The sequence below is a fragment of the Fukomys damarensis genome, unplaced genomic scaffold (assembly GCF_012274545.1).
Source record: "Fukomys damarensis isolate Sample0158 unplaced genomic scaffold, DMR_v1.0_HiC HiC_scaffold_11, whole genome shotgun sequence".
Lineage (NCBI taxonomy): Eukaryota > Metazoa > Chordata > Mammalia > Rodentia > Bathyergidae > Fukomys > Fukomys damarensis.
In genome coordinates this window covers 18,212,998-18,236,983 of record NW_022900923.1, presented here as the reverse complement: position 1 = coordinate 18,236,983, position 23,986 = coordinate 18,212,998, and the positions used below count along the sequence as shown (strand labels likewise).

The window sequence follows — 23,986 nt, the reverse complement described above, 5'->3', positions numbered from 1 at the left end:
TTCAAGTCATAATACCTCATGAGGTGTGGAGAGAAAGGAAATTTCCCAGTAATCGCCCTCCTCCATGGACCACAGCCTGGAGGAATTCCTGCCATGTGCCAGGCTGCTCCCTGGAATGCCCTGGCATTTATAACGGCTGCTAGAGAGGGGCCCAGGGAGTGCAGCATCAGAGGTGGAAGCTGCTTGAACATTGCCATAGTAACAGGGAGGTTGGACCCTCCAGATCTGGGCTGGAGTCTGGGCCATGCAGATTGGATTTTTTCCTCTGAGGCACCTGTGACTCTTGAGCAGGCTGGAATCCTCATCCCTGTTTTTAAACATCCCCGTTTAAAACATCCTAATCACTCCTCTCAGCTCTCGCTCTCCTGCAAGTCTTCTCTAGAAACCTCACTGGAATTGAAAACTCCCTCCTTGCTGCTCTACAACCATTTGTCTAAATTTCCTATGGGATATTTAACTAGTCTTGCCTTATGCTACTTCAATTTCCCCCCCAAAAAAATTCCTAGAATTCAGAGTTTCTGCCTTTAATTCCATTTTGAATCCCTTATCCAGATAGCTGGCAAACGTTTTACTTCTCTTCTTGCAGTATTATCTAGGAAAGACGCAGACAAGAGAGAAGTGTGTTGTGCGCATAGTAGGTACTGAACAAATGAGAACAGAACTGAATTATCTGCTGCTGTCCTATGGCAGAAATGGAGGTCTGTGGCTTCCTAAGCCACAGAAGCGTCAACAACCCAGGCTCAAGAAAGAAAACACGGATCAAAGGGAGTCCTTCCCTGGAGGAAAACCCAGGGTGAGTTTTCTGCAGTGATAGTGGGACAGGTGAGGCGTGGAGTGTAACACATAACCATACTTGATGGAGATGCTTGGCAGCCACAGCTGACCAAATAAAAGGCCATCGATTCAACAACACCAGAATGTCCAGGATATAGCCAGTCAGGACTTTCCACAGTATAGGGCGATCTCACTTCCAAGTGATAGCGTCTTAATATTCATTATGGCACCATGACAACAAGGCCAGTGTCCACTAAAGGCTAAGAATGTTTGCAGTGTGCTACTGTATAATGCCCAAGAATATCTGGTATCTGAGCATGTGGCCCAGGCTCAAAGAGATCCCCAAACCTCAAATACTGAAATTTCAGAAATACTAAATTCCTCAGTATCTTCTTTTTCTGACCGAGTTCTGTGTATGAACCTAGAAAACATCATGGCAGTGTGGAAGGGCACTGGATATTCAGAGGTGGAGGAACTATCCCGTCATCATTTTACCTGTGAGACGATGGACCAGTCATTTAATCTGAGAGATCCTCAGAGTTTTCTCATCTATACAAGTTTAACAACAATTTCCCAAGGACAAAAGATGCCCCCAGATGTTAGGGATGCTGTGATGGAAACAAATTCCACATGGAAAGGCAGAAAGAGGATTAAGTAAGCAATAACCCTCATACCATAGGTTGTGGTAATAGGGTACATTTGCTGAAGGACACAGAACTGGACCTCTGACATTTAGTGGGACCAAGGAAGGCTTCCCAAAGTGAACAAGGTTTCAGCTAAGACTTGGGGGAAGAATGGAGGCCAAGAAACTCAGTGGTTTGCCTGGGGCCGGGGTGATGGTAGGGGAAGAGTTGTGGGTTCCACACACAGAAGTTGTTGTGAGGCCCCAAAACAAGAGGAGAGCCACAGATCTCACAGAGTTTGAGAAACGAGAAATGAAGGCTTTGCCGTCTGTGATTGTGATTGGTGGCCACTGCTTGCTCCCCTTTATCTTGCTGAAATGCAGGCAGCAACACACCGGGAAACTGGAAAGTTACAATCCCATCTGCTCCTGGCCACTAACCAGTTTCACAATTCTATGCAAACGTTTGCTCCTTAGATTGTTCACCTGTGAAGCAGGGCAAGAAATCCCTCCCCTTTCCCATTACAGTGGATCTAAGGAAGAAATGTTTGCAGGAGCTCTTTAAACATTCAAATGAGATATATGTGGGGGCGCATGGCAGCACTTCCCCAAACATAAATAAAACCAAGCCCACTGGAACGTCAGTTCAGAGACTGGAGATGTGACTGCATCAGTGTGTTTATCCCCCGACTCCCATTCCCGAGGGATCCGGAGAGAGCAGTTTTATTCTGATTGGCTTGGAGATACTTCATTTCAGGTCATAATCAGATTTTGTCTAAGGACAAAGTATGCTATTAATAAAAGGTTTTTCTTTTATTGCAATATCTTGGATTACTCTGCCCAGCTGGTTAGGGCAGACAGCCAGTGAGCCCAGGGCTAGGGGCTTGATCCTGCATAATCCCAAATCCTGGCAAAACAGCCTTTCAGTTATGATTGAGATCAGGTAAAAGAACATGGAGACTGAAACAAAGTCTCCTCATCTGCTCACAACCTCTGGGGCCCACTGTACCCAGCGTATCTGAAGCCTTCAAAGTCCTTGTAACCTTACCGCTCTTACCTCTTTTCCCATTCTTTCTCGGGTTTCATCACTGTCACCCCATTCTCAAACTCTGGGCATGCCGGCCTCTCAGCTAGCTTTGCCATCCTATCCCACCTCACGCAGTCTCCCTTTCCGCACCAGCATGTCCCTTCCTACGTGTGACAGCATGTGGCCAGGGTCACACTGCCTCCCTCCCTTCCACACCACCCCCCACTTAAAACCCAAGCCAACATTGATCACTCTTCTTTTTAGCACGACATGATTTTCACCACTTACCTGTATTTAGTTTAGCATTTAATTACTTTAAAAAAGACTTTAGAGCATTTTCAGATTATTTTCAGGACCCACCTGAACATTATTATTTGACTTACACAGTAAGGAACCTGAAGCTTAGAAGGTCCCATGACAGGACTTCCGGTGTCCTAAGCTTCCTGAAGAAACTGCTTTAGGATAAAAACTAGACCATACACGTATTTTCCGACCTCGGCACCATGTCAGTCACATAGTAGATTCTTAACTAGCACTTTTTGAGATCCAATCCATATACAACTATGGGGAAAATAATTCCTATGATGTATTTTACTGAGGAAAATAATTCTTACTAGTTTTATGAGGCTTTTTAAGTATAAAGAACAACATGTTTGCAGCATTATTTTTACTGCAGTAGCTCAGTAAGGCAGACTCATATAATCTGTACAGAGCTCCATGCCCCCGGCCCAGGGTCAGCAGAGGGAAGCCAGGAATGCAGTTTCACTCCTTGGCTCACGTGAGCAGCCCCACAGCCTCCTGGCAGTGGCTGGAATGTGCTTGTCAGAACTTGCTCAGCAGGATGGACATGCTGGGCCAGTCCTCAGAAGCCTGCAGTCCCTGTGCACCGGGAGGATCCAAGTCACCCACTCCAAGCCAGCAGTGAGCCTCAGCTGCACTACAGAGCTGTCCCAGAGTGAGGGGAGAGTGGTAACCATCCATCCATCCATTGTGGGTTGAAGGCATAAAGACCTCCCACCATTAGAGCAGATTTCCCAAGAATTCCAGGCCACTTTGAACACTGAGAAGACATGAGAGTGATTTTTTTTATTGCCATGCTCCTTCATCTGCCTGGAATAATACTAACTGTGACTTAGAATATTTGTGCAGTTCCTAACAGCCCAGGTGCACATTTACAGGCATTATCTGCTTTGACCTAAGGACCCCAGGTACTTGCCTGCTTGCCTCCAGCTGTTTGTTTACTTTAGGAAGTATGTGCATTTGATCAATTATTTAGAACGTTCCAAACGACTAAGAAAAGCCAGTCTCCTTTCCAGCACTGTCCCCAGTTAATAATAATATAAAATACTATCATTTTATTATGTACTCTAGATTTTTCCAAGTTTGGAGATAAAGAAAATGAGACCCAAAGCAGCAGAGGGACTTTCCCAAGGACACACTGAGTAATTCCATCTTGCTTCTCAAACTAGAGTTTCCCCTGCACTTGCGGCTCACAAACTCCTTTAGCCAAATTCTGGCTCATATGAAAACTTGAAGACAAAAAGCAAACCCAGGCTCCTTTGAGAAAGGCACTTTCAGAGATGGGTAGGAAGAGGTTTGGGTACCGTGAAGGGATCAGGGAAGGGCTGAGCCGGTGGAGTTTAGGGGCAACAGTCTATTTATAAGGAGGCAGCTTCATTTTGTGAGAATGAGGACATGCCATCTGTATCAAAACAGGGAGCAAAAAACAAACAAACAAAAAGATAAGCTTGCCCAGCACTGGCTGGTGCAGCACATTTACTCTATTAGTTTTGCTCATAGGTGCCCTGTGCATTCATAAACTATTACTTAAGCAAACCATGAAAAAGGAAAAAAAACTCCCTGCAGCGTCAAGAATGCAGATTTGAACCCATTCAGAGAGGAAGCTCTCCAGGCAACATCGACTCCCCTGGGCAGCCCTTGAGGACAGAGGCTGCAGCCCAAAGCCTGGTGACTCCGAAATAATACACAAGGAATGTGCCTCAGGGATGAGTGACTACTGAAGTGAGAAGTCTTCCCTTCACTCCCTAGATTTGGCCTTTGCATTTTAAGGCTTAATATTCCAATAAGGTAGCATTTGGCTTTTAATTAATGGCCTTGAACTTTTGTTAACATTAAATGAAGGGAGGAAATGGAAAGGAAAATAGAACCATATCGGTACTGCTTCTGAGTCACATAATTGTGTATTTTTGCCACTCCATTAGTTTTCAACTATTCCAGCTTGTAAACTTCTCCCCCATCACCACTGAGAAAAGAAATAAGTCAGTGAATCTGTTACTGCTGCAAAGTTTGCAGAACTCTAATTCCTTTTTCTGGTATGGAAGACTATGATGTAACTTCTAATTGAAGAGCTTCTAATTAGCACCTGTGTGGGAGACCTGAATCACACAAAGGTTTGGTTGTCCTCTTGCTTTTTCAAAAACACTCTTTCCCTCCAAGAGGATTTGACGTTTGAAGACTTAAGTATCCGGGTGTGGAGTCACCAGGAACAGAACTTTCCCTTCATTTGTGGAGGAGAAAGGCACCACCCCAGCCCAGCCACTCCTAACTCACAGATGACCTCAGAGGCTCACACTTTCCAAAAAGACAACCTCACCTAGTCGCTTTACCGCACCCATAAAATTGGCTCCAAAATCTACCAAACAGTTTTGAGCAGTAAAAATGAGAGCTGGCTAACCAAGGTCTTTCACCGTAACCATGGCTACAGGTTTTATTAGCACTAATACCAGGATGTGGTCAGATTGGATGTATACAGAAGTATGAGCTGTGTCAGAGTGTGTGCTCATAAATTCTCCACACTGGAAACATAGCTCCTGATGACTACGATTCATGAAAGACCTGGGGGAAAGGGAGCGAGGGGTAGGAGGGAGGAGGGCTGCACCAGTAAGAAAAGCTCAGTGTTCTCATTTTAGCTTTAATCCAGCTCTTTAATCTCCTCAACTACCACTACCTTGCATTTAGATTTCAATTTTCTTTTTCCTTCTCAATGTTCTTTCACAAGTCTTATCTGTTCTTCACAACAATCTTGAGAGATATCTGGGATGGGTAATAACCTCATTTCTTAGGTGAGGAAAGGGCTCAGGAAGCTTAACTGATTTTGTCCAAGGTGAGAGGCATGCAGGACAAGAGAGCAGGGACAATAACTGGGTCCTCTGACTCCTTGCTTAACATTCTGTCTGCTTCATCCCTTTGCCGATATCAAATTTGTACTCGCTCCCCTTGCAAACCTCCCTCGTCTTTGTCATTTGTCTGAGCAGCCAGAGACCAGGAGGAAGGCTTGCCTTTGTCCTCAGGTATATTCCGCAAACCACTGCATGACTGACAAATGATCGCACAGGGAATGGGCAGTGTTGTCCCTGTGCCCAAGAGGTTTATAATCCAGGGGCCGAAGCCTCCAGGGATGAGGTGGGTGAACAGGACTGGCTAGAGCAGGCAAACTAGGGGATCTGAGTGAGCACCAGCCTTTGGAAAGCTGGCCCCGGAAGTTTTATGGGAAGTTCAGCGACTATGATAGAAGTGAGTATGGCCAAACCTTAGGATGAAGATTGAGAATTTTGTATAATATTAGAGGAAGCAGAAAAATAATTTTAAAAAAATAAAAGTGCTGTGTGTTTCATACAGCTGTGGGCCTGCCAGTGAGCACTGTGCCTACTCTGAGTTTCATGCCCCAGGGCCCATCACCCTCGTCATATGTGATGCTGCCCTGCACTCCTCCGCTGTTCTATTTGCTTATTAAAAATAGGAGGGGAAAGGAAATAAGGGAAAAGAAATACTGTGAAAAAATGGAAACAAAGTCTTTGTAAATAGGGAAGGGTGAAGGGGATGAAAGGAGGGCAGGGGTATTGGGAAAATCAAGAACCAAGATATATCATGTAAAGGTGCAAGATCCCAATGATAAATGTAGCTGTATTGTTTGCTTTAAAAGTTTCAATAAAACTTAATGGGGAAAAAATCTGAGCTCCTTGAGGTCACACACATTAGCTATCCACAGGGTACAAACACATCCACAGGGTGTGGCACAGCTGGCAGCTTTCAGGGGTTGGCAGAAGAGTGATGGGGTGAACGCACCATCATCCTGAGAATGGTGGCTGCACAGCAAGCAATTACAGCAGGATCTTTGAACTCTGAAAGGATGAGATTCAAACCTTATTTGCTTCTTTGTAATTCATGACCTTGGACCAATTTCCTAATCTTGGGTAGCCTCAGTCTTCTCTTCTGCACAGGGGGGACAAAAAAGGCTCCCCCTGAGTTGTTGGGTGGGACCTCCTAAAGCCTTGATCACACACCAAGTTGTGCACTAAATAAGGACTCGATGAAGGTTAACTTTTGATTCAACAGATCATTCCCTGCTCTCACTAAAACATTTGCCAGGCATGTTTCGAGGCTTTGGACTCTTGAAGTATTAGGTCAAGAAAGGTGGGTCAGATGAAAACAAGCAAGCATTCTAGCTGAAATGAGGAGAAAGTTGATAGCTATGGGGAAAACAAGGCTCCCCTAAGAAATTAGATCCTGGAGGTCAGGAGGGCTGAAGGAGGGAGCAGCAGCTGGATGAGTGGAAACAAAATTAGCAAGGAAGCAGCTAGAGCAGAATGTGTCTTCCCTGATTCCCCGAGATAGTAACTTGCCCTTTAAGCCAATTCAGTGAAAACTGACCAAACTCAGGTTAGAACAAAATAATTAATAAAAGGATGTCGCTCCCTTTCGTGGAATATGAGCCATATAATAATAAAAGTGCTTTACAGTTTTCAAGACAGTGTTAAGGCATCCACTGTGAAGTACACTGAACTGCCTGCTTCACGCAGTTTCGTTCACTCCGCCCGGAAACGCACTCATTCAGGCATCCATTCAGCAGACACCGCAGCACACGATCGACCAGGCACAGGGCCAGAGCGTGATGCGCTCAGTGGACAGAATATCAGATTCCAAGATGCACCACCTCTGTCTGCAGAAAAGAAACCTGTGCTCTAAGTACTTAGATGAATGTACCCAGACCCCACTCTGTGTTAGTAAGGGAGGCAAAATTCTTGGCTACAAGTTTTCTGGTTTATGACAAGAAAAACTAGAGAATTTCCTTAGTGATCTCAGGGAGGTGAATACGAGGAAGACACTGACATTTAGCAGCCTGAGACATTGTGCTCCTTTACATTAAGCATAGCTGAAAATTTCAGGGAATTAAAGAGACATGGCTTCCAGTGGTTACTGCTAAGAAAGAGCCAAAAAGGACAAATTATTCTCAGAGTCTATAACCTGGACCCTTTGGAGACGGTATAATCAGGGATGACAAAAGATAGGAAAGAAGATTTCCAGCGCTCTATTTTTCCATAAGAGAAAATCAAAACCCAAATGAAGAAATTTTTTTAAAACTATTTTGATTGTTCTTAAATCTTTCTCTAATAATCATTTTCCTGGTGTCATTGTTGAGAGGAGAGAGGCTATCTTTGACTTCCCCTGCATGTCCTAGCATGGCTTAATTAATGATTGATTGAAACACTGACTCATTTGAACTTGAGGTAAAATGGAGCTTTTTAATTTTTTTCTGCTGAACCTGAGATAGAGCATACAGTAATTAGGAAAGGACCCCTTGTTATCACAAAGTCCCAGCTACATAGGCTCTTTGTGACTGAGCAAAATGAAGGTGATTACTTAGGAGCTAATAAAACACACACACCCCTCTCCCCACTGCTTCTAGTGACAGTGGGATTTTCTTGATCATTATTTCCCCCTTGACTAAATTTTGTAGCTGGAGGACCCGACTGGACAGTTCACTAAATAGGTGAATAATTATTATCACAATCCAGCCAGAGCTAGCTGTGCCCTTCACTTCTGCTCTTTCCCTCCAAAGAACTGCATTGACTGACTAATGTCTATTCAAGATTCATGTGTTGAGATAACAGGAAACCAGGAGGTAGACCTTTGGAGATGGGGAAGAGGATCGGAGGGAGGAAAGGAAGAAGGGAGTTACGGAACAGAAAAAGATCGAGATGTGTTAAACACATGTACCAATTTACCAAATGAACCTCACCAATCTGTATAACCAACATGCATAATAATAAAAAATGTAAAATTCTTTAAAATCTCATTTTCCTTCCCAACCCTTGAGTTAGCTTCATTTATTCATGCAGCTACATGCCAGATCCTGGGCATCCAAAGAGAATAGAATAGTCTGGAGTGGCCTTGTTCTCATGGGGCTTGTATTCCAGTGAAGGAAGACAGGCTTTAAACACGTACAGCACCATGACCAGGGCATCATGAGTGAATGAGGAATTTCAGAGTAGGGAATACCACAAAGGTAATAAGGTGGATAGAGTGACAGAAGTGGATTGGATTAGAAAAAGCCTCTTGTTGAGGTAACATTAGAGGAAATTTGAATGGAAATGTATTTGAGCTGTGCCGGACGAGCAAGCAAAAATAGAAGACAAGGAGCAGTCACAGGGCTGCGTAGGATGAACAGACAGGGGCTGGGAGGGAAGTCCATCTCGTGCTCAGGAAAAGTGTGGTGGGTCTCTTGCAAAGAACTGCTGAGGTACTGGCCAGAAGGTGAACTGAGAGTCAAAGGACTTTGGTTCCAGCCCTGACTCTATTGGTTAGCTGGGTAACCTCCGACAAGAGGTCCCAGATGTCTCATCAATGAAGTAAGGAAATTCTATCAGGCGACCCATCTCGGGGTTCTTCCAATCAACAATGCCCATATAATCAAGCATCATTTTATTATTTTTAATACATATGGTACCTTAATCATTTCTGTATTGATGACCTATTTGTGCTTTTGTTCAAAATTGCAACCACAGTTATAACATTGATCCTGAAAGTCCTATCTATTTTCCTTTAATAACTGATATCTAGTTACATATCATATATGCATGCTGTAGGGAATAAAATAGCCTCCAATTTTCATTAGGACTAGTTATTTGAAGCAATTAATTAAATTGAGGAAAATATAGTTATCTAGTTTAAAATGCCTAGAGCCAGGTGTAAGTAATAAACATAATGTTCTACAAGCAGCTTATTTGCCATGATCTGACAACTTTTGTACAACACAGTACTTATATCTATTAGAGGGCATCTAAGCATGCCAGGTTAGCAAGGTGAGAACCGTCAAGAAAATATATATCCAGAGCTGCAGAGTTAATAACCGTGGACTAATGTTCCACTCGGTGCCCTCACAGCCAGAGAGCCTTGGTTTCTGATGTGTGTGATATTATTGTAACCATAGGGATGTTGCAAGGCAGGGGAGTTGAGAGCTGGGGAAAGGTTTGGATGGGCAGAATGGAAAGGGCTAGGGCTGACTAAGATGTTTCAAACCCCCCAAGAGAGATGGTAGGAGTCAGAGACCATTTGACGGGATTCTTATTTGTAAAAGAAAAAATGAAAGTGCATGTGTGTGTGCCTAGATTTGGAGGTCTCATAGCAGACTACAGGTAGAAGGAGAGCAGAGCCCACAGACACTTGCTCGAGTCCCTCTGCCTGAGAGTTCTGCTCATTCGTGTGTCCCACCATCCACCACTGCCTGGCGCCATTTCCCCAAATGATTGGAAACATCTCCTCTGACTTTTGTCTTTCGACTCTGAGCTCACACGCCTCAGAGCGTTCTTTAGGAAACACATCACTTGTGTTGCCTCCTTGCATAAAACACCCTGGCTCCCACGGTTCAGCCAGCCTTTCCCATGGCTTCCGAGGCACTCTGCGTGCAGCCCCTCCTACTTCCTGGCCCCATCTCCCAGTCTGGTCCCCACCTGCCACTGGTGAGTTCAGCCGTGCTGTCCTTTTGGGTGCAGTTGTTCATCTAGTAAGCATCCCAGTAAATGTATTTTTTTCTCCGTGTTTCCAGACTTCTTGAGGATACTAGATAGTGTATTAATAACTGAAGTCATTGCTGTAATTTAGAGACGCTCATGTGAAAACATATCTGAAGATTGGAGAAAAACAACATGTCAAGCGTATTCTTTTAAATGCTTTGAAATAAGTTTCTCCTGTGTCTCAAGACTTTTCAGACACCCCGAGCATGTGTTTGCTGTTTTTGTAATTCAGGTGTAAGTCAGTTACACCTCTCAGCGCCTCCCTCCCTTCCCAATGGGTCACTTTTGCCTGGTGCCACATGCATAGCATTGGGAGTTCCTTACCATATTTATGCCTTCACTTCTTTCTGTATGGCTCTCTGATGCATGTTTGCTTCCATGCTAGACTTTTTCTTGTACATATTTGCAGTATATAATGTTTACCTCCCTTGTGTGGAGTTGGTACATGTACCTAACATGTCCCAATTCCTTTTTTCGTCTCCTTTCTCTCCCCTCCCTCCATTGCTTGATCCCCTCCTCATTTGAAAAAGATCCATCTCTACTTCCTATTATCTTTTATTTTGCTCTTATTTATATTTTGAGTTTCTCAGATAAGAGAAACCATACAATATATTGGGGGGGGGGTACCAGGGATTGAATTCAGGACCTTGCATTTGCGAGGCAGGTGGTGGAACCACTGAGCTAAATCCCCAGCCCAACCATGCAATTTTTAAAGTTGTGTATCTGATTTATTTCACCAAACATTACGGTCTCAAGGTGTATCTGTTCTCCTACAAATGACTCAGGTTTATCTTTATGGTACAGTAGTACTCCGTTGTGTGTACTACCACATTTTATCAATCCATCAATGGACATATAGGCTGCTTCCATGATTTAACTATTATGGACTGTGCTGCTATAAACATGGCATGTGTGTATCACTGTAATGTGATGTCTTTAACTCCTTCAGGAAGATACCTAGAATCAGAAGAATATGCTGGGTCAAATGAACTTCCAGTTTTAGTTTAAACACTAAAAGGAAAGGATCCGGTTGCATGTTCATAGATGGTCCCAGTGTCGTTCCCCATGCATATTGAATGCTCACAGACCACTGCCCAGTGAAAGAGAAGACATCTTGCCTGTTGTTTGGTTTTCATCCCTTCCTTTAACCCACTACAGACCGACCCGCTTGCCCCCTCTGCTGCACTGCTCCCATTGCACGTTCGCCCTTTGCACACAGCTTGACCACAGGACTTACAGACATTGTTGCTATCTTCATTTCTCCTCCTTGCTAGCCTGGAAAGGGATCAGGGTCTGAAGCCACAGGGCCAGATACATGGTCAGTGCATTGTTTATAACATGGAGTTGTGACCTCCAGGAAACTAGTTCTAGCCCAGAACTGTGTGACTGCACACAGCAAGAAAGAACGCCAAAGGAGGCATCCCACACAGGCTATCGCGCTGCCAGGGGAGGAGACAGACCTCTTCCCTGCGGCCCCTGGCCACTAATTCATTCCCAGATGACCTGACTCACTTTTATAACACTGCTCACGAACCTTGGCAATAACCCAGAAGCCCTCAGCATGTCTGTTACAGACAAATTCCTAGGTTACTTCAGATCTACTGGATCAGGATCTCTAAGAATACAGCCCAGGAGTCTGTATCTTTAACCACCTGAGTGACTGCCTGGTCAGATGCTCATCTGCCTATCCTTTGAGGTCACTGGGCAGAAAAGATAAAGCAAGCACCATGAAAATCCCACCCCAAGACAAAGCACAAAGGGATACTGGGAATCCCTTAAATATCACTGGAAACCTCTGCAGTAGGACCCGGTCTTCTGCTCAGTGTGTTATCAGGCCTGAGGGGAAAAAAACTTAAAAGAACTAAGAGAGACAAAATCCGGGGCACCAGGGCAACCAATGCTGCTGCAACTGACAAAGGCCCTGGCCAGTCCAAGCCACTGAGGTTTACCGGTAATGGATAGGGGTAAAGGTGAGCTACACACAAGGGCAGGACTACGTGTGAGGACGCGCAGTCGTGGGGCTGCTGTAGAAGTGAATGTAGGCAAGCCTCGGAAGGCGAGGCAAAGCATTCTTGATTAGGAACAGAAGAGACAAAATATATGGTTGTAATTAAACATTGTCCTTCTAGTTAGAAGGTTTTAGTTGTGGGAATGGAATTTGGGTGCAAGTTACTCTGACCTCAGCAAGTAGGCTTCAGCCGGACTCACTTCTATAACCAAGCCAATCATGGGGTTAACTCTTTTTAGCTTGCTTTGGGGCATAATCAATATTGCAGTCTCCCGCAAAGGAAGGATTTGAGGAGAGGCCCAAGGCGAGGTCATTGCCCCCTGTTTTTAATTATAACACAGTCCTCCATGCCTACTCTGGAGTCTGCAGCTACAGCAGAGGAATCTCACAATTCTGATAGAGACCTGAACCTTTCACTCCTACAAGAAGGCTGAGGATCTGTACCACTCAGGGTCACTCCTGAGTTGGTCCTGGGGATTTAAGTGGGTGCCTTCATGGTCCCTGTCCTGAACATTTCTAGAAAGCATTTACTATTGGACAGATACTATAGAACTTTACATGTATCATTTTATCCAATAAGCAGGAATAATGAGAGGTTGGCACAATGTAGAATGCCCTGCCCTAGTCTTGGAGAGCTTTAGAACACCAGCCCCAGGTCAGCCCAGAACACAACACTGCAGCAGCTTTTGGCTCACAGAGCTTGGATCAGATTTCCCTGAGGAAGGGCTTACCCTTGTATGCTGCCCAGGTTCTCAAAGCCTGGAAAGGAGGCTGGGGCCAGTAGAAAGCTGTTCACTCTCCTCTGGCCTCACCTATGAGCTCAACAATCCTCCAGACACCAGCAGATATTCCCCAGGTGACCTTTCTCCATACAGTCATTGGATGAAAATCTAGAATTACAGCCACAACACTACAGACCAGCCGTCAGCAGGCAGGTCACTCAGCAGCCCTTTTCATTTGAATGAGATGGGGGCTTGTAGGTCTTTGCCAGTGATGACTGGGCTTAGAGGTCAGGGGTGGGAAGGAAAAGCTCAAGGCTAGGATTAGTCCACTGTTATTTGGAGATAACCCACTGTTTTATGGATTATGTTTGTATAGTATTTTATAGTTTACAAAATGCATGGAATAGATTAAGCCTTTTTAATCCTCACAACATCATTATGAGAAAGCTTATTAACTTCTCTTTGTAGCTAAGGTTCAAGAGCTTGCCAAGGTCATGCAGGTTAACCCAGGGCTTGAAGCCAGGTCAGTCTTCTGGCCCTGGTATCATCTTCCCCATCAGCACCCTCTACACACACAGATAGAAGCTAGAGGAAAAAAGAATGACTCTCTCCCTAACCCCCAGACATTGCCGAGGATACCGACACAATACTTGTTTTCAGAGAATTGAAGGTAACTTTCCCCACTTCTCTCTCTTCACACCAGTCCCACCACAGTCAAACAGTGAAGGTTGATTGGCACCTATTGTTGGCTTTACAAGAACAGATGAATTATATTTTGAACAGTGTCAGAGATACTAGAAAGTCAACAAAAGGCTGAGGTCTCCAGAGTGCATTCTGCGGCCCAGAGTGTGGCTGCTTGTGTGAACCATCCCACGGAAGCGCCAACTTTTAATTCATACCACCAAGGAGACATTGGATTGTTTCCTGGAAATGCTAATAATGCAAAGCTCATAAATACTAATGAAACACTATAGATTAGCAGAGCTCAGCAAGTAACCTAGGGGGGCCTAAAAGAGAATTCTTAGATTAAAAAATATAAAGAATACCTTTTGATCAAATTTTCCCCAGACTAGGTCCCCAAATGTTAATGAATACTCTCTTTGGCTGTGTGGAGAGCACACTCAAATAAGTACCTTTAGGAATGCAGAAGTGAGTTATTGACTTAGCCTTAGTTTGAAAAGAAATCTATTTATTCAAAGGCTATTTTAGGTGCCATGGGATGGACGAGTTTAAGACAAAGGTGGGAGGGGTAGGAGGCCCTAGGACACAGAGAAAAACACATAATTCAAATGCATGCTTTCATTTCAGCCAACTAAGCAACCTCAGTTGGAGTTTGCTTATTATATTTGTCTTTTATGACATGATCCTTCAATAATAATAACTTCCCCAGAATATACACAGCTCCATGATGTCAGAAACTATAACTGTCACTCATTGCTGAATCCGCACTACCTAACAAAGAGCATGGCACATATTAGGTGTCCAATAAATGTTTGTTAAACAGATACAGGGCTCTCCTAAAACATTTACTGCCAATGCCAGAAAACTATTTATCTCTTTATATGGCTAAATATATTTTTCTTTCCTTGAGAAGTGGAAACGACACACAAAAGCAAAATGGTTTTCTCCTTTTACCATAAATGCCAGGTAATTCAGAACTATTTCACTGTACATCTCATAAGATCTTTAGGTGAACTAATAAGTTCTTTTTCCTTAAAAGAAAAAAGAAAAAAAAAACATGTTCCAGAACTTTTTATATCTTGCAATCTATTCCTAAAGGGTAGCTCTGATCACAACTACTGTTACAAAGTTCCCAAACGAATGCCCATCTCTGCTCTGTCCCTGACTTACCCGTCTAGCTTGTCTTCAGTCATCTCTGCTCCTACCCTGAGCCCCAGGTTCATCAGATGTTCTGTTCTCCCACTCAGGCTCTAGAAATTTCTCTGCCTAGAACATTTGAACCTACATTTCTCTGTCAAAATCCTACTTATAATTCAAGGTTCTTCTTAAATGTCTCCACTTTCACAAAATCTTCTCTAATGTTCTAAAGCTCACTGCCCTTCCTGTCTTCCATAGCTGACCCCAAGCATGGGCCTTTGGTGCTCTTCTGTTCCCTACAGGGACCAGTATCACCTGATGCAGAATAACCAGTGTTCTGATTATCAGTGCTTGTGGTGGTGACGTCCTCTCACGTGAATCACAGATTATACATGCACGAAGCACTTGGTCCCAGGAAGGGTATGTGTAGGATCAAAGCAGAGAAAAGCACCCAAAGTCTTTCACAGTAAATGAGCCAAAACTTCATGATACAAGGCTGAGGTAAAAGCAAAGGCCACAGCCTAAGAGAAGGAAAGCCCAGAAGTAAGGGAGTGGTGTGAAAGAGGGTTTATAGGACACCAGGGAGTGCTTTTCTCTACAAAGAGTGAGTGCCTGGTGGTGTGTGGGCAAATCCATGTCATGAGATGTTCCTGGGCCCCAAGAGGGGCTTTGGAAGAGGCTCCAGTGAGAGGATGAGGCTTCATTTCTCTGTTGCATATTGAATTTAAATGTGGGCAGCCATGTGCTTTCTATAAACCTGCACTTGGGCAGGTCTCCAGTTTTATTTTATATTTCTTTCAGCATTTGGCAAGTGCCTAACAATGGGAAGTAAATCTCTTTGCAGCCTTTTCTACAATAGACTGGGATAAATGTTTAAGTCAGTCTGAGGAATAGCCAAGGATTGTAAGATTCTGCAAGTCCTGGGCTGCTTGCCAAAAATGGGTTAATTCCATACAAAGGAATAGGAGGCCCCAGAGCAACGCCTGCAAATAGCTCACCTCTTAGAGATCTGGAGCCAGACTCCTCAGGAGCAAGGCCAACTCAGCCACTTGTGACTTGTATCTTCATCTCTTCCACTGCAGAACAGAGGAATCGTGGAACCTATTCCACTGGACTGTAATGAAGATGAAGTGACTTAATAGGAGTAAAGTGCCTAGATTTATAAAAGTTAGCTAAAAATATCGTTGTCCTCTCACAGCACTGCGTCAGTCTCTGCAGGCAGAGGGGCACAGCATAAAGTGCCAATTTGTATAACTGCAAAAATTGTGCAAATTATCCCCCCAGGAGTGGGACAGCATGCCACCTGACCAGAACTAATGTCAGGTGCGGCCTGTGTGGATCCTCAGGCACTCAGCATGTGAGACATTTATAGAGCATGTTTTCTAAGGAATGAGATCTCAGGGAATGAGATCTTGGGGGTACTGCGTATAACACACCACCCAAGAGGGCCGCAGCTTTATCCTCCAAGTGCAGGGCAATAAAAATAAGCTTGAGCTAACCTTGAATTCTGGACCTAGGCCCCATCGTGCATCTGTCCACGTCACTGCACCATCCTGTTGCTCGCTTAAAAGACAAAATGCATGTGAAAGGGATTAGAAAAATATCAAGTGAAATAAATCACAAAACAGTATTATCATCTTCAGTTCTTCCACTTGCCAGCCCCCTTGCAAGAGCACTGGACTTGTTATGCAGAAGTCTGGCAGCTTTCTGTGGCTCCAGACATGTCACCTCCCTACTCTGAGGTTTATATTTGTCATCCTTAAGTAAGAGTTGGTCAGGATGATTTCTAAGCCTCCAGCCCAAAAATCAATGACCCTGATATTTAGGTCCAGTGAAATGTCTTGCACCAAGAATTTTCTTGAATCATGTCTGTCCTCAAAGTCTTGTTTGGACCTAACAATCCATGGATTCTAGATCCCAAGGAAGTCTCTGCGACCTTATATTAAAGAGCTGAGCCCTAAGACACATGTGGAGAGGTGGAGAGGTGACAAAGGATGAGGAGAATAGTCCCTGCTATACACTGAGGTCAGCGTAGGAGCAGAGAGGCGTCCTGAAACCCCACTGCAGTTTCCAAGGAACTTCAAGGCCTCTTTCCCCATGGAAGAAAGGGAACAGGTAGGACGGAGCCTTGGGGACAAAGCAACCAAAAGCAGAGAGAAAGTAAGGAGGGAGAAGAAGGGAGAAAGTAGAAGCAGACATAGAAGTGGGACATAAAGAGGGGAGGAAAAATGGAGCAGGGAAGAAAGCAAGCAGACAGGAAGGCAGGCATGAGGCAAGGTGAAGACTGATGACCTCTTATCCTTGAGAAGGCCCAAGGTCTCCACAACAGTCAGCAAAATGTAGCCATTTCGTCTTGTGCTTATACATTAATAGGCATCAAAAATGCCAGGTTATGTACATAGGTCAGATACCAAACTGTCCCATGGGGCATGTGTATTCAACACCTGTCTGGTGAGCTGCAGTGAAGAAAAGATCAAGAACCGCCACTGTGTAGGGTCTAGGGAGCCATCCCCTAACCAGAACACAGGATATACACATTGATTCCTTTATCCAATAATTCTCGATCACCTACTGTGAATCTGACTGGGTATAATATTAATTCTTTTATCCTAAACTCAGCATTGTGTGTCTACATAGCAGGAACTAGTTAGTGCTTATTGACTAAATGCATGAGTTTATCTTGTTTATTGAGTTTTAATACAATTTCAGTGGACTCTTTGGAAATCTTCAATTTCCTCCCCTTTCTAAGCCTAAAATCTATGATGCTGTTAAAATTATAGACCATTCCCATTGCATTTCTCTTGAACTGCCTGCTTTATTCTCTTCAGGTTTTATTTGTGGCATGCTCAAACTCAAAGCTGAAAGAAGAATAAATTCCAAGTGTCGAAGGTTGTGTCCTCTTGAACCCAGGACTTGCTAGTGAGTTGCAAAGAACCTCTGTCCCCATACTAGCCAAGCACTATGGAGAAAATCAGCTCTTTCTTCAGCTCTATCTGGGACACCATCCTGACCAAACACCAAGAGGGCATCTTCAACACTATCTGCCTGGCTGTCCTCCTGGGGCTACCATTATTGATGATCCTCATCCTCTTCTTCGTCTGCTGCCATTGCTGCTGGAGCCGAGCAGGCAAGAACCACCAAGAGCCAGAACGACACAAGAAAAAGAAGAAGGATGAAGAAGACCTCTGGATCTCTGCTCAGCCCAAGCTTCTCCAGATGGAGAAGAGGCCATCACTGCCTATTTATTAGCAGTAAGCACAGGTGTCCTTCCTCTGGGGCCAAACCTCCTTCCAACTACACAGAGACTTCTCCCTGAGAAGGACTCCCTGAAATGATGCACTCATGTTCACAGAGTAACTACTCAACCGAGGCACAAATCTCAGACTGAGTGTCCCAGGGGAGCACATGAACAGTTCTTGCCCTGCCTTGGCAGCTCTGAGCCCAATAGCAGTGCTTTTTGCTACAGAACCAGACATGCATTTCACCTGTCTCTGGCATACTCCATAAATAAAAGCACAAGGGACATCCATGTATACATGTTGATATGGCTTCCAAGTGTACACACATACTAGTAACTGCAAATTCAGACAGCAGGTACATGGGCAAATGTATTCCATTCATCAGATAGCCACTGAACGCATACTTCAAGGAAGACAGTACAGAAATGTCTCATGAGTAAGTGTGCCCAGGTGTAGGGAAATATACACAATTATATAGACAGGCAAGACTCCTGTCTGTTGCATCTACCACACAGGATGGAGATGAATGCTTTCCTATTCCCATATTTACATAGCTTTTTACTGGAATATTCACATGTGGACATTCCAGCGACCTGGTACTGTCCTCTCCCGGTATATCTTGATACGGACACACCAAGTTACCTGTACCTAAAAGTTTAGAGTGTGATGGATTAATACTCACGGACAGCTCTTTTCTTGGAACTAATGACAAGGTCCTCATTACCACTAATGGATGTTTAATGTCCAAGACCTCTCCAGGATGCTACCCCTTAACCTAGATAGACTTTTCCAAGCAAGAACAAACAAAACACTCTTGGCAGTGACTACTAACAAGTTATGAAAAGCCACTCTTTTACTTCAGTGGGCTGCAATTGTGTAGCTGGGCAATGCATGTTTTATAGATGTAAAGGGTAATTAGGTGCTGCACCAGAGCTAGGTATCTTCTTTGTGTCCCAAGGTTTGCAGTAGGGAAGGAATTAAAGACAGTCACCAGTCCAGTCTCAAAGAAGTCACACCGGAAATGACTTCACGAGTGTGCAGTGGGTGCATGGTATGTTGCAAGAATGCAGGAGTAACAGTTTCAATGAAACTAGGCTGAAGCTATAAAGCATTTATTAATATTTATCTTGAAGCTCAGGCAAGTAGGTACTCATAACTGTGGTTGCTGTTGGCCATGTGATAAGGTTAAGCGTAAGCTTGTAATACCTCACCATTCCCCCAAGTGACCTTCTCTTCAGCGAGAGTCCCCTAATTGCTGCAGTGGACCAGACTAGGTGTTGGTTTGCAGGACAGTACATGCAGAGCCAGAGGCTGAGCTCAGTGACACAGGTGCCCTGAGGTACATGCGGACGTGTAAACATGATCTGCAGTGAGTCGCAAGTTTCTCCCCTGCCCCAGGCTGAGGTTCAGAAGCAGAGTTAATGCACCTCCATGATGAGCTGGTTGTGTTTTGATTCTACTGTGACGACATTACAAAGACAGTTCCCAACTTGGGAGTAGATTGTATTCTAAGAGTTCATTTGCAAATCTGCTGGGGAGCTTTCTAGAAATATTTCCCATGGAAGCTGTTCTCGACAGTGGCAAAATCACTGTCTAATTAATAAGATAGCTAAGCTATGACAGTTATAGTAGCAAAAAAACCAAATCCAATAACGGTGTGAGTGGAAAGATGTACTGTTTGCTCACTCCACTCCGGTTACCTGGCACTTACCTGTCCTCCCAGTGTACCCCGGCCCCTGGAGAGGGGCTATCTGCTAGTGACTGTTATCAGGATCGCCTAACTGACAGCCATGTGAATCATAACTTAGGCCTGCATGTATTTTCGAGCCGGTCGCCCTTTCACTCTACATAGCCCTAAATTCCCTCGGCATTCAGGCCTGGGCATTGTGAATATCCATCCCCTTGTCACAGGGACAGCTTGCACTAGAGCACCCAGCTGTCCCCTGCCTGTCACAGGACGGCGGTCTTCTCCCACACCACATGCCTCCCATGCCTACTGCTGCCCACCAGGACGAGTCCTTCCCATCTTCACCTCTCAGTCCACACAAAGATGACTTGGGGGAGATGTGGGAGCTGACAGCCAAGATGGGGTGTCAGATATGATCCTGGAGAGTGGATCACCTGGATTGGGGACCATGGTTGCTGTGGCAACCGGCTGCCAGTGTGAGTTAAGACAGCAGTCAGTTGTCATTGCTGAGACAAGGCCTCTGTCTCGAGCAGCGTACCCTGCTGTCTCCTAATCGAGTGGACTTGCTCTCCAGCTCCAGCCATGAAACACCCAGAAACTTACTTCTCCGTTGCTTCCATAGCATGGGACCCAGAACCCCCAAATGGAGTGGGATTTATCTCCCACCCCAGCCTTTATGGAGCGCCTAGAGTAGTGTCAGGCACTTGATCGAGCCTCACATTCTTACTGGATCCAAGGAAACAAGAAAGGAGCTAAGGCTGATGTCCTTTCCCTTTTCTTCTCACCTTATCCTTATCTCTTTCCCATTCTTCTCTTACCCCCTTTTCCCCTTTTTCACCATGCCAGTTCTGTCCCTTTATTCCTCCTCACTTTTACTGGTGATCGGTGGAACCCACCAGCCCATCTGGGGAGGCTAAGTTAATGAGGAACAGAAATGATTCATACAGAAGAGGCTTCCTAAGCAGCACAAGCTCCAAGAGGACCCCCTCATCCCCTCAACCTGGCCTGTACTTCAGAACAGCCTCAGCCAGCCTCAGGCGGCATCCGAGGTTTTTTTCTCCGTTGCTCAATGAAATTGCTTTTTCTTTTTTTAATCTCAGGGGGAAAGAAAAACAATGAGGAAAATGCATAAAAAGTCTCCTTTAAAAGAAGAACATAAGTGGTCAAAGTTGTATATAGTATTTGTCAGTATTTTTTCTGTAAAGTTCAGACACATAAAAAGAAAACATTTATTTAAATAAATATTTTGAAAATTAAAAGCTGTGCCTAGCCTCCTTACTTATTGCAGTCAGTTACCTCTTTAACATGAGGGATTACTCCTGCTTGGCCGTCACTCAGAAATGATGGGTGCACGGACTTTCCCTCTGGGACACAAAAGGCGCTGCCCTGCCTGGTCCGCTGTATTCTCCCAGTAGAGTCAGAGGTTGGAAAACTAGGACTGTGGCTCTTTTACCCACTTTGCAAAGCCGACAGCCTCAGATGAAACCCTTCAGAGACGGCAGCTACAAGAAAGTAGTGATGTTCCTTGGCAACGTGTATTAGTTTTCATCTCTGGGATACCCATGATTTAAAAGAGAAACTTATTTTTGGCTCATGGTCTCTCAGGTTTCAGTACAGGATCAGTTGACTCCAAGACACAGAGACATTGTACCAGAACTGCATGGCAGAGGAAGGCTCCTCTCCTCAAGATGGCCAGGAAGCAGTGGATGGGGGAAGAGCCAGCGAGGAAGTAGCCTGGGACCAGACACAGTCCCCAAGGTTACAGCCCTATGACCCACTTCTTTCAACTAGGCCCTACCTCCTAATAGCCAAGTTAGCCCTCACAATCCAGTCACCTCCCCAGGATTAAGCCAGTCAAGTTGACAGTCACAAATAAACAGCACTTAGAGAACATTCCCTTCAAGAAGATCAGTGTGTTCTTATAGGGAAGGGAGGGCACAGCAGAGACCTAGCAAAATTAGGCCTCTGGATTAATCTGGTGCGACAAGAGGATCAAGAACCTCTACAGTAAGCACGCATGTGCATGCACGCGTATAAACGTGCACCGTGTTTTCAAGCTCACCACAGCTTCATGTTTGTTATGAAATGAAATGATTTATATACTCCTGATCCCTCTCTTGGTAATGCTAAGCTTGCCATCAGAGCAGAAGCCACCTGAAGCAGTACTGTCCGGGAGAACCAGGAATGATGGAAATGTCCTCTGTACTTTCTAATATGGTACCTACCATGAGCTACACGTAGCTGTTTAAAATCTATAAAATCAAATAAAATTAAAGATCCACTAGCTCAATTATGCTAGCCATATATCAAGTGCTCCACAGCCAGCTGAGACTGGCAGCTCCCGTCCTGGACACCACAGGTCTTTCCTTTCATGGGAAGAGCAGGCAAATGTGTTGGCAAAATGCTGTGCTGACTGTACTTAGGGAGGGAGGGCTTAGGAAGGAAGGCTACAGTGCACACTCCCAATCTTCCCTGTTTCCTCCCAGGCAGGTGATTTGTGTAGTTCTAGTTGATTCCTGGGTTCCCTTCCCTGTCACCCACACTCACGACAGCCAGGGAACAGAGACTTCATTCAGTTTCCTATTCATTTCTTCAGAACATTCCTGGACCTTCCTGAGCAGAGCCAGGATGTTGCTCAGAAATCACCTGGAGACGGAGGAGTAGCTGCCACACACTTGAGGGGAGCTAGAGCTAAATGCTGTGAGCCCTACCTACCCGGCCACACTCTGGGATGTAAATGTGGATTTACACGATGCCATCATCCATCAGTCTTCCCAACTCTCTAGAGCACTTCTGCTCAGGCCTCTTACCCTCTGACCTTAATATTACCTCCATATTCAAAGTCATAGGATTCTAAGACTAAACAAAGAATCACTTCAACCAGCTTCCTGTTGCCATTTTAGTTTCAAAAGGATGTTTTCAAATGCCTCTGTGGGAAGCCCTACAAAGAGACACTTTACTCAGGAAGGGCTGTGTGCACCTGTATCTACCCCCTCCTTGGGCTATTTATTCCAGAAACAATTTTGACTGCTTACTATGTGTGAAGAGTCATCTTGACGGTCAGTTTGATCGGCCTGAGAGACGCCGAGGGGATTCGTGAAGCACACTTCTGGCTGGGCGCTGGGGTTGTGACTACCTGGTCCCTTGCTTCTCCCTCTCTCTCTTCCCTTCTCTCTGCTTTCTGGAGGCCATGAGGTGAGCAGCTTTCCCCCATCATATCTTTCTGCCAGGATGCTTCTTCCTTGAAGCCAGCTAACTAGGGATGGAGCCTTCTAACACAGTAAGCCAAAAGCAAATGCCTAAGTTTTGTCTGTCAGATATTTGGTCAGAGCAACAAAAAGCTGATGAATGTGCTATACACAGAGCACTATCCTGCTATCCAGGGCACTGGATACTAGTTCGCTACTAGTGATGTGAACTTGTCCTGCAGGGGCTTCCAGCCTGGCTGAGGGGACAGACACACGAATAAACCACTGCAATATAATGTGGTCCACCTTCCTTAGTGTGGAGCCCCAAAACCGGACAGGACAGGCTGCCAGGAGCACACACAAGTACAGAGTAACACAGGAAGAAGTCGAGAGAGGAGTGCGGTTTGCATGGCTGGCAACGTGAAGGTGCCCTCGGAAGTGGTGATGCAGGGGACAGCCTGACAAGGGCCATATAGAAACCTTCCTAAGTGCAGTGGGCTAGGACTCGGGGGACTAGAGTGGTCTCAAACCGGATGCCAACTCTCACTGGTTACGTAACTCAGGCTGGTGACTTGATCTCCCTGTTAAGACTGATCTGCAAAGCAGAGCTAATGACAATCCTTATCTCCTAGGAAGAAGATTAAATGGGATTTTGCGCATATAAAGCATTTAACACGGGGCCTGGCTTACACAAAGCCCTCAATAAATATTAGGCATTATTAGTAAGAGTAGGAGAAAAACCACGAGAGAACTGTGTCCTGGGAGTCAAAGAGGAGAAACTTTCAAGGAGAAAGCAACAGCCCATACAATCAAATGATGCCGACAGGTCAAGCGAGAAAAGGATTCTCCTTGACTTTTACCAACCTTTCTCTTTCTCCCCTTGTCTTTCTTCTATTGTGAACCGTATAATCCTGTTGGCTATTCATATCCTTAGAGCTGGCTAGAGATGCACCTCCATCAAGGAAAAAATAGCCTCAAAAGTTTTGAATGAAAGTATAAAGACTTAAAGATCCAACCTCACTATCTTACCACTTCAGAGGGCTTTATAATACACAAAGAGCACTTGCATTATCTTCTTCAAGCTCTA

General features: G+C 44.8%; 1 protein-coding gene across 1 annotated transcript in view; it reads left to right on the top strand.

Annotated features, from left to right (window-relative positions):
• Kiaa0040 (KIAA0040 ortholog) overlaps nucleotides 1–19,910 on the top strand; it is a 33,971-nt gene extending 14,061 nt beyond the window's left edge. Inside the window, exon 2 of the mRNA XM_010630203.1 lies at nucleotides 17,614–19,910. Coding sequence (XP_010628505.1) covers nucleotides 17,747–18,034 — 288 coding nt within the window. The 5' untranslated portion in view covers nucleotides 17,614–17,746 and the 3' untranslated portion in view covers nucleotides 18,035–19,910. The remainder of the gene's footprint in view (nucleotides 1–17,613) is intronic.
• The last annotated feature ends 4,076 nt before the right edge of the window (nucleotides 19,911–23,986 follow it).